The sequence below is a fragment of the Pongo pygmaeus genome, chromosome 16 (genome assembly GCF_028885625.2).
Source record: "Pongo pygmaeus isolate AG05252 chromosome 16, NHGRI_mPonPyg2-v2.0_pri, whole genome shotgun sequence".
In the NCBI taxonomy this organism is placed as follows: domain Eukaryota; kingdom Metazoa; phylum Chordata; class Mammalia; order Primates; family Hominidae; genus Pongo; species Pongo pygmaeus.
Window position 1 is genome coordinate 46,256,321 of NC_072389.2, and position 15,445 is coordinate 46,271,765.

General features: G+C 40.8%; 1 protein-coding gene across 3 annotated transcripts in view; it reads right to left on the bottom strand.

The window, feature by feature from the left end:
• The window catches only part of INO80 (INO80 complex ATPase subunit), a 137,263-nt gene that overhangs the window by 81,550 nt on the left and 40,268 nt on the right, over positions 1 to 15,445 (bottom strand). For all 3 annotated transcript variants that reach the window (XM_063652134.1, XM_063652133.1, XM_054450302.2), the window contains exons 10-14: positions 13,809 to 14,004; positions 12,867 to 12,934; positions 11,281 to 11,490; positions 9,918 to 9,998; positions 9,021 to 9,116 (exon numbers count right to left, since the gene is read on the bottom strand). In XM_063652134.1, the coding sequence (XP_063508204.1) occupies positions 9,021 to 9,116; positions 9,918 to 9,998; positions 11,281 to 11,490; positions 12,867 to 12,934; positions 13,809 to 14,004 (651 nt within the window). The remainder of the gene's footprint in view (positions 1 to 9,020; positions 9,117 to 9,917; positions 9,999 to 11,280; positions 11,491 to 12,866; positions 12,935 to 13,808; positions 14,005 to 15,445) is intronic.

The following is a 15,445-nucleotide window of genomic DNA, read 5'->3' on the forward strand; positions in this document are numbered from 1 at the left end:
GATGTAAGACATAGAGAACAAAAATTGTAGTTCAAGGAAAAAGACTCTTGTAACCAGCCACATCCCTGGCTTTAAGTTGGAACTCAAAGGCTACAAGGTAGTAGTAACAGTAAATCATACATAGACTTGCCTAGACTTGCCTGAATAGGTACTGACTCTCCGCCTCAAAACATCTGAATTCCAGATTAAAAAGGCTTTGAATAATTTGCAACCCCACCAACCCCCAAATAATTACTAGTGGCAAAAAAACACATAAATCCTCTCTAGAAGAAAACAGTAGTGAGAGCCCACACTTATCTCTATAGTTTTTCCTATACAATGTCTGGCATAGCATTAAAAAATAACTAGACATAGAAAGACCATATCACATGACTGAAAGCCTACATGAAAGAAAGATAATGTACACGGAGGAGATTAAAATAATAAAAATATTAAAAACAGACTTTTGGCCGGGAGTAGTGGCTCATGCCTGTAATCCCAGCATTTTGGGAGACTGAGGCTGGCAGATCACCTGAGCATGGGAGTTTCAGAACAGCCTGGGCAACATGGTGAAACCCTGTCTCTACAAAAAATACAAAAGTTAGCTAGGTGTGGTGACACGCGCCTGCAGTCCCAGGAACTCACGAGTCTAAGGCAAAATTGCTTGAGCCTGGGAGACGTTGCAGTGAGCCAAGATTGTGCCACTGCACTCCAGCCTGGGCAACAGAGCAAGACTTTGTCTCAAATAAATAAATAAATAAAAGTTTAGGCGGGGCGCAGTGGCTCACACGTGTAATCCTAGCACTTTGCAAGGCCAAAGCTGGTGGATCACGAGCTCAGGAGATAGAGACCATCCTGGCCAACGTGGTGAAACACCATCTCTACCAAAAATACAAAAAAAAAAAAAAAAAAAATTAGCCAGGAGTGGTGGCAGACACCTGTAGTACCAACTACTCGGGAGGCTGAGGCAGGAAAATCGCTTCAACCTAGGAAGCGGAAGTTGCAGTGAGCCGAGATCATGCCACTGCACTCCAGCCTGGGAGACAGAGTGAGACTGTGTCTCAAAAAAAAAATAAATAAATAAAATAAATTTAAAAATAAAAATAAAAAATACTTTAAAAAATGCTAATTTGTTAATGAAAAACAAGATAAAGAATTTCAGTGGTATGCTATAAATTATAAAAGAATCAAAGGGAATTTTTAGAACTGAAAAATATAGTAACTAAAATCAAGAAATTAATGGATGGATCTAATGACAGATTAGATGCAGCTAAAGAGAAAATTAGTGAACTAGATGACAAGTCAGAAGAAAATATCCAGATTAAAGCACAAAGAAACAACAGAATGCAAGATTCAGCACTTTTTCTGTGATGTTTCTAGATGTGGTTTTCTTTCTCCTTATCCCTGCACCTCACAGGGCTTCTTGAATCTGCAGACCGCTATCTTTTGTTGTTCTGAAAAATTTCAACCAAATGGAAGCAGAAATATGCAGCAAGAAATGAAAATTAATAAAAATTGAATATATAATATGAAAAAATCTAAACATAAAATATATAAGCAATAATAAAATGTCTCATGGGGCTATAAAAAGTATACAAAACCTACAGCATATAAGTCTAGACAAAAGGGATGTAGTTCAAGTATACCGAAGTCTTTATATTATCCAGAAAGTAGTAACTCTTAATTTATATTATTTTTTAAGTCAAGAAGGTAAGTTTTTCCCCCAGATTATCTACTAGAGAATAAAATAGGCTAAGTATGGTGGCTCATGCCTGTAATCTCAGCACTTTGGGAGGCTGAGGTGGATGGATCACCTGAGGCCAGGAGTTCAAGACCAGCCTGGCCAACATGGCAAAACCCTGTCTCTACTAAAAATACAAAAATTAGCTGGGCACAGAGGTTGCAGTGAGTGGAGATCACACCACTGCACTGAAGCATGGGTGACAGAGTGAGACTCTGTCTCCAAAAAAAAACCAAAAAGAATAAAATAAATACATGACTAGTGCTATGATTTGAACATCTCTCTCGAGGTTTATGTGTTGGAAACTTAATCTCCAATGCAACAGTACTGAGAGGTGGGACCTTTCAGGGGTGAGAAGGTCATGGGGGCTTTGCCCTCATGAATGAATTAATGCCATTATCACAGAAGTCCCCCTCACCCTGGGTTCTTCTGCTCCTCTGCCTTCCAATCTGGAGTGATGCAACAAGAAGGCCCTTGTGAGATGAGGATGCCTCACTTTTTGACTTCTCAGGCCCTCTGGAACTATAACAAATAAATCTCTTTTCTTTATAAATTACTCAGTTTTCTGTGTTTTGTTATAGCAGTGCAAAACAAACTAAGACAAATAATAAGCTAAGAGAGGGAGGGAGAGCAATAACATTTAATCAGTCCAAAAGGACATTAAGAAAGGAGAGAACCGAAAAACTGGGACACATTTCTCAGGATCTCCTGAGCGCTGTGTCATGGGCCAAAAAATGTTTTTAAAATAGGGTGGGCGCAGTGGCTCACGCCTGTAATCCCAGCACTTTGGGAAGCTAAGGTGGGCAGATCACCTGAGGTCAGGAGTCCAAGACCAGCCTGGCCAACATAGTTAAACCCCGTCTCTACTAAAAATACCAAAATTAGTTGGGCGTGGTGGTAGGTGCCTGTTATTCTAGCTACTCAGGATGCTGAGGCAGGAGAATTGCTTGAACCTGGGAGGCAGAGGTTGCAGTAAGCAGAGATCACACCACTGCACTCCAGCCTGGGCGACAGAGCCAGACTTCGTCTCAAAAAAAATTTTAAATTTAAAAATAAGGAAAAGAGAAAAATTAAACAGGTGCCACAAGTAGAAAAACAATTAGTAAGGCAGACTTAAACTCAATATATCAGCATTTACATTAAAAGCACAAATATTCCAAATAAGAGGCAAGAAATACACCTTAAGGTCGGGCACAGTGGCTCACACCTATAATCCCAGCACTTTGGGAAGCTGAGGCAGGCGGATCACTTGAGATCAGGAGTTAGAGACCAGCCTGGCTAACATAGTGAAACCCTGTCTCTACTAAAAATACAAAAATTAGCTGGGTGTGGTGGCATGCGCCTGTAATCCCAGCTACCAGGGAGGCTGAGACAGGAGAATTGCTTGAACCCTGGAGACGAAGGTTGCAGTGAGCTGAGATTGCGCCACTGCACTCCAGCCTGGCGACAGGTAAAGACTCCGTCTCAAAAAGAGAACTGCACCATAAATGATGTAAAATGATTAAAAATAAAAGGAAGAAAAAAAGCCATGTAAAAATTAAGCAAAGATGCTCTCACATTCTGTATTCAGAAAAAAATTAACTAAAGAAAAACAAAATATATCAGAAAATACAGACTTTTAGTCGAAAAGTCTTTAAAAGGAAAATTTCATAATAATAAAAGGTTCAGTTCACCAGGAAGATAAAATGATTATAAATTTGTATACATCTTACAGTTTCAAAATATATAAAGCAAAAATGGACAGAAGAGAAATGGACAAATCCATAATCATGGTGTTTTAATATACCACTCTCAGTCAGTGACAGAATAGGCAGACGAATCAGTAAAGACATGAAAGAGCTGACAACTTAACAAACTTTGACCTAAATCAACATATATGCAACACTGCAATGAATAAGGGCAGAATACCTATAATTTTCCAATAGACAGTGGACATATAAAAACTGACAATATGCTGAGACATAAAAACAAGGGTTCAACAAATTTCAAAGCATTAAAGTCATAAAAAGTTTCTTTTACCAATGTGAATTTAAGGTATCAATAACAAACAAGACATCTAGACAATCCTCCACTGTTTGAAAATTATGAATTACACTTTTTTTTTTTTTAAAGAGATAGTGTCTCGCCCTGTTGCCTAGGCTGGAGTACAGTGGTATGATCATAGCTCAATGTAGCCTTGAACTCCAGGGCTCAAGTGATCATCCCACCTAGAAATACACTTTTAAATAACCCATGGATCAAAAATGAACTTGCAATGGAAGTTAGAGATTATGATGAAGTGAAAGATAATGTATATATGACACATCAAACCTTTGGATGGCTAAAGTCATGCTCAGAAAGCAATGAGTATCCTTAAATGTACATCTATTAGAAGCTGAAAATCAATACTCTAAGCTCCATCTCAAGACATCAGATAAAGAAAAAAGCTGGCTGGGCATGGTGGCTAACGTCTGTAATCCCAGCAGTTTGAGAGGCCAAGGTAGCAGGATCGCTTGAGCTCAGGAATTCAAGACCAGCCTGGCCAACGTGGGGAAACTCAGCCTCTACTAAAAATACAGAAATTCACCGGGCATGGTGGCAGGCTCCTGTAGTCCCAGTTACACGGGAGCTTGAGGCAGAAGAACTGCTTGAACCCGGAGGAGGCAGAGGTTGCAGTGAGCCAAGATCATGTCACTGCACTCCAGCCTGGGAAACAGAGCGAGACACTGTCTAAAAAAAAGGTAGAAAAAGAGTGCAGTGTGGGGCTATGTTCCAATACATATGACTTTCAACTTTGTATGTCACATTCTATGAAAATTTATTTTTTTATCAATAATTTTAAAATGTAAAAACTATTCTTAGTTTACAGCCATTCAAAAACAGGTAGCAGGCCGGGCACGGTGACTCATGCCTGTAATCCTAGCACTTTGGGAGGCAGAGGCGGGCAGATCACCTGAAGTCAGGAGTTCAAGACCAGCCTGGCTAACATGGTAAAACTCTGTCTCTACCAAAAATACAAAACTTAGCTGGGTGTGGTGGTACACCCCTGTAGTCCCAGCTACTCGGGAGGCTGAGGCAGAATTGCTTGAACCTGGGAGGCGGAGGTTGCAGTGAGCCAAGATCGCGCCACTGCACTCCAGCCTGGGCGACAGAGCAAGACTCTGTGTCATAAAACAAAAAACAAAACACACAAAAAAACAGGTGGCAGATTCCTTAATAAGTAGAATTACCATATGACCTAGCAATTCTACTCATAGGTACATACCCAAAAGAAGTGAAAACAGTAAAAGTGTTCAAACAAAAACTTGCAAAGGAATGTTCATAGCAGTACTACTCACAACAGCCAAAAGGTGGAAACAACCCAAATATTCATCAATAGATGAATGGATGAACAAAATGTGATATATATACACAATGGAATATTACTCAGCCATATAAAGGAATAAAGCACTGATACATGCTATAATATGGACGAAGCTTGAAAACTTTATACTCAGTAAAAGAAGCCAGACAGAAACGGCATTCACAAAGTGTTCAGAATAAGCAAATCCAGCCACAGGAGTCGAATTTGTGGTTGCCAGAGGCTACAGCACAAGGTGAATAGAACGTGATTGCTTAGTGGGTAAAGGCCTTCTGTTTGGGCTGATGAAAAAGTTATGAAACTAGACAGCAGTGACGGTTACACAAGATTGTGAATGTACCTAATGCTACTACATTGTACTTTTTTTTTTTTTTGAGACAGAGTTGCGCTCTTGTTGCCCAGGCTGGAGTGCAATGGCACAATCTCAGCTCACCACAACCTCCGCCTCCTGGGTTCAAGCGATTCTCCTGCCTCAGCCTCCCGAGTAGCTGGGATTACAGGAATGTGCCACCATGCCCAGCTAATTTTGTATTTTTAGTAGAGATGAGGTTTCTCCACATTGGTTAGGCTGGTTTAGAACTCCCGACCTCAGGTGACCCCCCCCGCCTCAGCCTCCCGAAGTGCTGGGATTACAGGCGTGGGCCACCGCACCCGGCCCATTTTTTTATAAGCTTGGTCTGCAGGCATGCACTACCATGTCCAACTAACTTAAATTTTTTGTAGAGACAAGGTCTATGTTGGCAAGGCTGTTCTTGAACTTCTGGACTCAAGTGATCTTCCCACCTTGGCCTCCCAAAGTACTGGGATTACAGGCATGACCCACCAGGCCCAGCTCATTTTTAAATAGTTAAAATGGTAAATACTATGTTCTATGTATTTTGTCACAATAAAAAATATATTGGGGCACTAGGAAAAAAAAAATCAAGCCAACTGCAGTGGCTCATGCCTATAATTCCAGCACTTTAAGAGGCCAGGGTGGGATGACTGTGTGAGGACAGGAGTTAGAGACCACCCTTGGCAACATAGCAAGACGTCTCCACAAAATTAAAAAAAAAAATTAGCAGGGTGTGGCGCTGCATGCCTGTAGTCCTAGCTACTTGGGAGGCTGATGTGGGAGAATGGCTTGAGGTGGAGTTCAGGGCTGTGGTGAGCTATGATCATGTCTAGGCACTCTACCTTGGGAGACAGAAGGAGAAAATGTCTCTAAGAAAAAAAAAAAAAAGCAAAGAAAAAAAATCAAAAGAGATGGCAACACCCACAGGGTATATAACCCTAAATTAGAATATCAAAAGAAAGTTCAACATGCAAATGATAGCTCTGTTTCAGGCACACTTATAAAGTCAAAGGAAAGGTATCAATGACACTAGTAATATCACATTGCCATCTATCAGCCACTGGAAGAGCTACTGAAAACTTAAGTGGTTTGGTGAAAAAATTTTAAGACCTTTTATTTTTCTTTTTTTCTTTTTGAGATGGATTCTCACTCTGTCGCCCAGGCTGGAGTGCAGTGGCATGATCGCGGCTCACTGCAAACTCTGCCCCGCCAGGTGCAAGCGATTCTCCTGCCTCAGCCTCCCGAACAGCTGGGATTATAGGCGCCCGCCACAACACCTGGCTAATTTTTGTATTTTTAGTAGAGACGGGGTTTCACCATCTTGGCCAGGCTGGTCTTGAACTCCTGACCTCATGATCCACCCACTTCGGCTTCCTAAAGTGCTGAGATTACAGGCGTGAGCCACCATGCCCGGCCAAGACATTTTATTTTTCAATATCTGCATTGTTCAATATACACTAAACATTATATGAAAAAAAGCAGAAAAAGATGGTGATCACCATTCCACAAGACAAACAATTTAAGAGAAAATACTCAACAAACTGCGTTAGAATGATCTCATCATCATCTCAGCAAGATGAAAATGAGTCAGTCAAGTTAAAAGCTATATATCCTAATACTCCTTATACAGTTTCTACATCTACAATTTATCCACAAAATGGGACCACAGCCATAAAGCTGCCTCAAAGTGGGAAATCCCAGACAATTTCCTATTCCATACAAAGCACAAGCCAGAAAAATACCTGCCTCACATTTCTACCCTATCCCATGCTCCTCAAACTACATGAAACCCATCACTATTACAGAGACCCAAAATCACAGAGATCATGTCAACATATTTTGATATATAATCTCCAAAATACTATCCTAACTGTGCAACTTCATTATCATATTCCTTTAGGGACAGAACACATATTTAATTCATTTTCAATTCTTTTAAATTGCAAACAATAAATCCTATTCATTCTTTCTTAAATCCCTCCAACTTTTCATAACTAAACAGCTGTTTAAATCTAATCAATGTCTTGCCCAATGGATGCCAAATACTTCCCTGCTGATCACCCCCTACCTCAACCTGAATTCTTTTCCTCTGAATTAATTAAATCGATGTTCACATTATCTACCTTAGACATTATAAGCTGGACTAAGACTAGAGATCAGACTTTAGAGTATTAAGAAAATGAACTGGCTGGGTTTGGTGGCTCATGCCTGTAATCCCGGGACTTTGGGAGGCTGAGGCGGAAGGATGACTACAGGCCAGGAGTTCAAGACCAGCCTGGGCAACATAGTGAGACCTGCCTCTACTAAAAAAGCAAAATGGGCTGGATGGAGTGGCTCATGCCTGTAATCTCAGCACTTCAGGAGGCTGACGTGGGTGGATCACCTGAGGTCGGGAGTTCGAGACCAGCCTGACCAACATGGTCAGTAGAGAAACCCCGTCTCTACTAAAAATACAAAATTAGCCAGGCATGGTAGCACATGCCTGTAATCCCAGCTACTTGGGAGGCTGAGGCAGAAGAATCGCTTCAACCCTGGAGGCAAAGGTTGCAGTGAGCAGAGTTCGCACCATTACACTCTAGCCTGGGCAACAAGAGCAAAACTCTGATTAAAAAAAAAACAAAAACAAAAAAACGGCTGTGTGCGGTGGCTCATGCCTGTAATCCTTGCGTTTTCGGAGGCCAAGGCATGTGGATCACCTGAGGTCAAGAGTTTGAGACCAGCCTGGACAACACGGTGAAACCCTGTCTCTATTAAAAATACAAAACAATTAGCTGGGCATAGTGACAGACACCTGTAATCCCAGTTACTCAGGAGGCTGAGGCAGGAGAATTGCTTGAACCTGGGAGATGGAGGTTGCAGTGAGCCAAGATTGCGCCACTGCACTCAGCCTCGGCGACAGAGCGAGACTCCATCTCAAAACGAAAACAAAAACAAAAACAAAACATGTATTAAAAAAAGAAATGAATTATTTACAATAGATTTGAATGAAAAGAGCAATGCCATAAATGATAGGATGTGTACTGACGGTATGATTTGTCAAAATCTATGTTAAACCAAACAAGGTAGATGTTTTCTATTATGGCAGTTTGACCAGGAGTATCATTTCATCAGGCTAAATGCAATATGCACTCATTGTTCCCAGCGGTAAGTTTTATAGTGATTATATGCAAGTTATTTTGGAACAACGTATGAGATATTTTTATTTTTGTGACGGAAGGAGTCTTGCTCTGTCACCCTGGATGGAGTGCAGCGGTGCATTCTCAGCTTGCTGCCACCTCCCCTCGCCCCCTCACCCCCCGGCCCTGCCCCGTTCAAGCGATTCTCCTGTCTCAGCCTACTGAGTAGCTGGGACTACAGACACATGGCACCATGCCCGGCTAATTTTCTTTTTTTTTTTTTTGTATTTTTAGTAGAGACGGGGTTTCACCATGTTAGCCAGGATGATCTCGACTTCCTGACCTCGTGATCCACCCACCTCAACCTCCTAAAGTGCTGAGATTACAAGTGTGAGCCCCCAAGTCCGGCCAAAATTTAGAACTATTATGAGTAATTAGTAGGGCAAGAAAAGGAGAGTCAAAAAGTTTATTTTAAAGAGCAATACATGTTTTGGTTGGACTGATATTTACCTTAAATTTAGGAACAAATCTAGTAAACTCCTGGTGCCAATTGTTAAGTGTAGACGCAGGTGAAATTATTAAGAAAGGTCCCCAAATGTTCTCTCTCTGCAACAGAAAAACCCAGTCAGCCAACTACAGGAAAAGGGAAGGTATTTAATTCAAAATTGTAATTAATGACAAGAACAATCTAAGAATAGGAAACAAATAAGAGAAACAGCTGAGTAAATCCCAAATCTGCACATTCAATAGTAATATCCTATGTTAATAATAAGAACATAAAGACACACCTTGAGAAAAAAATGGCAAGCAACTATTTCCTCTTCTGACCTCTTATAGGTCTTATCCACAAAGCATTTATGACACACTGACTTGTATGTATTGTTTTCTACTATACTAGTTATCATGACAATCTTATAGTTATTTAATAGGTATAGAGCTTTTGCTTTTTTTTCAGTTTTACACATTTTTAAAATTTAATTCTTATAAAATTCCTATAAAGTAGATAATGTCTCCATAGAAGAGGAAGAGGAAGAGGAAACTAAGCCTCAGAGAGTTAAGCTGAAAAAGAGGCTAAATTGCCCAAGTTTACACTGGTAATAAGAGTAGAGCTGAAATGTTAGGAAAGGTGTTCTGATCTAACTATATTGCCCTTGCCACTACACTGGTGGTAATCAATGCAGAGTGGAAAGGAGTGTCTCAAAATCACATGCTCAAAAATTGTCCTAAACCTCTTAAAAACCAAAAAGTTATAAAATACTGTCCCCTTATAAAGCTCTGAGGCAAGAATCCACTCCCACTATCTTGGAATGCTACACAGCTTAGCATAGTGCTTTTAAGTGGCTGATTTTCAACAGAAATTACCCTAAATTCTAGAGAAATGAAGATAGAAAGATTGCATCTACTCACCTCAGCCAGATGGGCCAGAAGGGCAATGCTCTGTACTGTTTTACCAAGGCCCATTTCATCAGCAAGAATGCCATTAATACCCTGGGGAAAAAAAATACATGGTCAACACCTCATGCATTTCATCAAATAAAGTTCAACCTATTACCAAAAAGAACAACCAAGATAACAGGCTTGTTTAAAGAGAAGTGACTAGAGATACTCAGCCTCAGCACTTTTACCCACTGCTATAGTAATTGCTTTTGCCAATGCTACAGCTACAACTATGAACCATGATACATGAGACAGGGCAAGGCCAGTTTGTTAGCTAATACAACCCAGACACAAAAGCAATTAGATTTACCAAGTCCATATAAGACAAACCATAAGAAATACACAAATATTCTCCAGTAGGATCTCCAGGTTAGAAAAAAAAAAAGACATCAGCTGGGCGCAGTGGCTCATGCCTGTCCCGGCACTTTGGGAGGCCGAGGCAGGTATATCGCATGAGCCCAGGAGTTTGAGACTAGTCTGGGCAACATGGAGACACCCCGTTTCTACAAAAAATACAAAAATTAGCCAGGCGTGGTGTAATATGTCTGTAGTCCCAGCTATTCTGGGGGCTGAGGCAGGAAGATCACTTGAGCCCAGGAGTTTAAGGCCACAGTGAGCCATAAATGCACCACTGCGCTTCAGCCTGGGTGACAGAGTAAGATCCTGTCTCAAAAAGAAAGAGAAACAGAGACATCCTTCTGCCTCTTGTCAAAGGATATAGCTTTTTATTTTTTAATAAATCTACATTAATTTATTTTTTATTATACTTTAAGTTCTAGGGTACATGTGCACAACGTGCAGGTTTGTTACATATGTATACACGTGCCATGTTGGTGTGCTGCACCCATTAACTCGTCATTTACATTAGGTATTTCTCCTAATGCTATCCCTCCCCAGGATATAGCTTTTTAAAAGGGTAAAATCTAAAACATGATCTTGTACTCATTTTTTTTTGAGACGGAGTTTTGCTCTTGTTGCTCAGGCTAGAGTGCAATGGCGCCATCTTGGCTCACCGCAATCTCCACCTCCCAGGTTCAAATGATTCTCCTGCCTCAGCCTCCCAAGTAGCTGGGATCACAGGCATGCACCACCACGCCAGGCTAATTTTGTATTTTTTTTTTTTTTAGTAGAGATGGGGTTTCACCATGTTGGTCAGGCTGGTCTCGAACTCCCAACCTCAGGTGATCCGCCCGCCTTGGCCTCCCAAAGTGCTGGAATTACAGGTATGAGCCACCACGCCCAGCCAGATCTTGTACTCATTTCACAATCACACTGAACAAATGACTTTAGGAAAAGAGATAATAAAAGAGAATGACACAGTTCTAAAATTCACCTGTTCATAGAGATTGGCCAACCAATTCATGCCTTTCAGTTGATAACCTTTCAATTTGCCATTAAAAATTGTGGGCTGTGGAATATCCTCACCAGCCCGGATAGATGGGTTAGCCAGGCTATAACTCTCCCCAAACCCAGTGCCAGACTTGTTTGCTGCCCGTAGGGCAGCTGCTCGACTTTCTTTTGCATCTTCATCAAATGATCTTGTCTGGAAAGTAAAAAAATAAAAAATAAAAAATAAAAAAAAAGAGAAAAAATATTACATGCAAATAAAACTCAAGATAACAATATATCTACCCTGTGCTAAGAAAAATAATTGGAATAAAATTTCTCATAATCTGATAATATAACGTAGTATCATATGACATCATTTCTATAAAACATATTACTAATATTATTTAATGTAACAATTATATTAGAAATTGGGGAAGGTCACATTCGTCTATCCTTGACTTACACTCTGTCAATGTTAAATAGGGGCTCCTAGGCAGTATATTAAAAACAGCAATTTTTTTACTTAATTCAACCTGATTGTAGTTTCTTTCTGATTTTGTTAAACATCACTATATCATACATAACAAAGAGCTTGGGCCAGGCGCAGTGGCTCACGCCTGTAATCCCAGCACTTTGGGAGGCCAAGGCAGGCGGATCACGAGGTCAGGAGATCGAGACCATCCTGGCCAACATGGTGAAACCCCGTCTCTAGTAAAATAAAAAAAATTAGCTGGGTGTGGTGGTGCGCACCTGTAGTCCCAGCTACTCAGGAGAGTGACAAAGCAAGACTCCCGTCTCAAAAAAAAAAAAAAAAAAAAAAAAAAAGAATAAATAAATAAATAAATAACAAAGACCAAGTTACTACTTAAGTGAAAGAAGGCATTAAATAACGAAGCAGTTTTTTGATACCATGATATGGCTCTCTTAACAAGCCAAGAGTGTGGTCTTTTTCTTTTTTTTTTTTTGAGATGGAGTCTTGCTCTGTCGCCCAGGCTGGAGTGCAGTGGCGCAATTTCGGCTCACTGCAAGCTCTGCCTCCCGGGTTCACGCCATTCTCCGCCTCAACCTCCTGAGTAGCTGGGACTACAGGCGCCCGCCACCACACCCGGCTAATTTTTTGTATTTTAGTAGAGATGGGGTTTCACCGTGTTAGCCTGGATGGTCTCAATCTCATGACCTCGTGATCCACCCACCTCAGCCTCCCAAAGTGCTGGGATTACAGGCGTGAGCCACCACGCCCGGTGAGTATGGTCTTTTTCATTAAACATCTATGATACATTTCATACTATATTGCCCATGATTACTCAAGAGAAAAAAAAAATACAAACTGTTCTAACTTGAAATTAACACATTGCTAAAACTAGAAAACTGAATATTCGTTTTTCTGCCTTTCTTCTAGTATCCCTACTATTCTAAAGTCAAAGAGACCCAGCTCCACACCCTACACACAGTTACTCACACACATATACACAAGCTAGTCTATGCTTTTAATTGCAAATGTGATTAAGACTAAAGGAAGACCACCTAAGTAAAAGCTTGTGGGGTATTTCCAGGGCCAATTACAGTAAACCTTTCTATCTGAAGACTTACCCGAGCTTGGTGAATATGGTAAGCATTTTCAGCATTCTTCAGGGCCTGGGCTTTAAAATGGTTACTATCTGAAAAGGAAAATTTATGGATTATCACATTTTATCAACTGATCTTGTTCTAAAATACAATTAACACCAATATATGTGGATCCCTGATTCCCTCATTCTACTTATCCCTGGGTTCACGGAGAGTGGGGGAAGAGAAAGGCTAAATTCTCAGAGGTAAGAAGCTGGAAATGCAATGGAGGTGGAGGACTGCCATGGTCTCCAGTAGCCAAAGCAAGCTCACAAAAAACATCACAGCACTGCCTCTCAGTATTGGGGTTTCTTCTACCAAATAATACCAAGCTACAACAATCAAGACAATCAGGATTCAAAATTTTAATATATTTATGATAGGTGAAACTATTTTAACAGGAGAAATACAGACATATTTAAACCCCAAGATACTATAAAGCAGTTACAATCTCTACTATTTCTAGCTCAACACAATCTTAATCAGCATTCTCCATGAAATTCCTCTCAAACTTCATCCCAATTCCTCCCTCTCCTTGTGATCACATAAAGACAACTGAACAGTTGCTTTCTCGTGCTTAAATAAACAAGAATCGTATTATGTGAGAGATGTTTTCCTCTGCTGAAACACAGTTCAGTTCTACTGAACTCTGATTGCAATACCTGTTATTTCTACTAACAAATCACAACAAAAATATTCCCAAACTTGCAAGATCATATAACCACAACCCTTCCTATTCAAATTCTTTAATAAATGGTTTTATACTTCTGTTACAGAAACACACTTTCCCTACTCCAGTACAATAAATCTCTCTTTTCTGGTAAATTACCTATGAATCAATAAAAATTTTGCAAGAATTAATGTATATAACCTTTAGACATAAAAAATAAGAGGTAGCCTTCCTCTAAGTCCTGACTGAGGACGCACCATAATCCTCCTGTGTGATGTTAACTACCACTCCTCCACCTATATCGATTTGTCTCTGTGTAGAACTGTCTTCCAGTTTCCTTAGGATTTCTTCCTGGATACCATCATGACCCATATCTCGTTTGCGACTCATGAAATGGGCATACAACTCCGTCTGGGTAATTAAGAAGTTGAGTTTTCGCTGTTGCCTCTTGGCCTAAAGAGGGAAAAAAGTGAAAACAGAGCCAAATTATCAATGATATCCAAGAAGCAGTCCAGAATTCACCACTTATATTTGCATACAATTCCTTTACCAATTGTTTACTTTTAAAAATGTAAACATCAATGATAAACAATTTTAATTTAGCCAAGTCAGTGGCACTAAAAGCAATGAATAAATTTCTTTTCCTTTTTCAGACAGAGTCTCAGCTGGTCACATGGGCTGGAGTATAGTGGCACGATCTTGACTCACTTGCAACCTCCGCCTCCCAGGTTCAAGCTAGTCTTGTACCTCAGCCTCCAGAGTAGCTGGGATTACAGGTGAGCACCACTAAACTCGGCTAATTTTTATTACTAGTAAAGACAGGGTTTCACCATGTTGGCCAGGCTGGTCTCGAACTCAGGTGATCCAATGGCCTCAGCATCCCAAAGTGCTGGGATTACAGGCATGAGCCACCACACCTGGCGCAATGAGTAACTTTCATTCATAATCTGCTAGTAACAAGTGTTTTGCTCTCCTTTATACTGTGAATCTTTTCTCTATTAGGCTTCTGACTGAAATGTTTCTTTCTTACATTACTTTTCTATGGTGGCACTGAGACAACAACTAAATTCAAACAGTATATTCCATTTTATAACCTGAATGGTGGATACATGTCTATATAGCTTTATTATTTTTGAAAATGTACACGTCAGAAACTTTTCTTTTTTTTTGAGACAAGTCTAACTGTGTTGGCCAGGCTGGAGTGCAATGGCACGATCTGAGCCTCACCATAACCTCTGCCTCCCAGGTTCAAGTGATTCTCCTGCCTCGCTCTCCCGAGTAGCTGGGACTACAGGCGTCCACCACAATGCCCGGCTAATTTTTGTATTTTTTTTTTGGTGGCGGGGTGGGTGGGGGACAGAGTCTCCCTCTGTCGCCCAGGCTGGAGTGCAGTGGTGTGATCTTGGCTAACTGCAAGCACTGCCTCCTGGGTTCATGCCATTCTCCTGTCTCAGCCTCCTGAGTAGCTGGGACGACAGGCGCCTGCCAACATGCCCAGCTAATTTTTTGTATTTTTAGTAGAGATGGGGTTTCACTACATTAGCCAGGATGGTCTCAATCTCCTGACCTCATGATCCGCCCGCCTGGCCTCCCAAAGTGCTGGGATTAAAGGCGTGAGCCACCACGCCCCAGCCTGTATTGTTGTATTTTTTTAGTAGAGACGGTTTTCACCATATTGACCAGGCTGGTCTCGAACTCCTGACCTCAGGTGATCGGCCCACATTCAGCCTCACAAAGTGTTGGAATTATAGGTGTGAGCCACTGCACCCAGCCAGCCACCACACCGGCCCTAAAACTCTTACCACCAAAAGTCAAAATAACTGACAAAGAGCTATAAATTATTCTGAAAGCCAATACAATAGGTATATGAAATTAACAGGTTAATGGAAGGAAG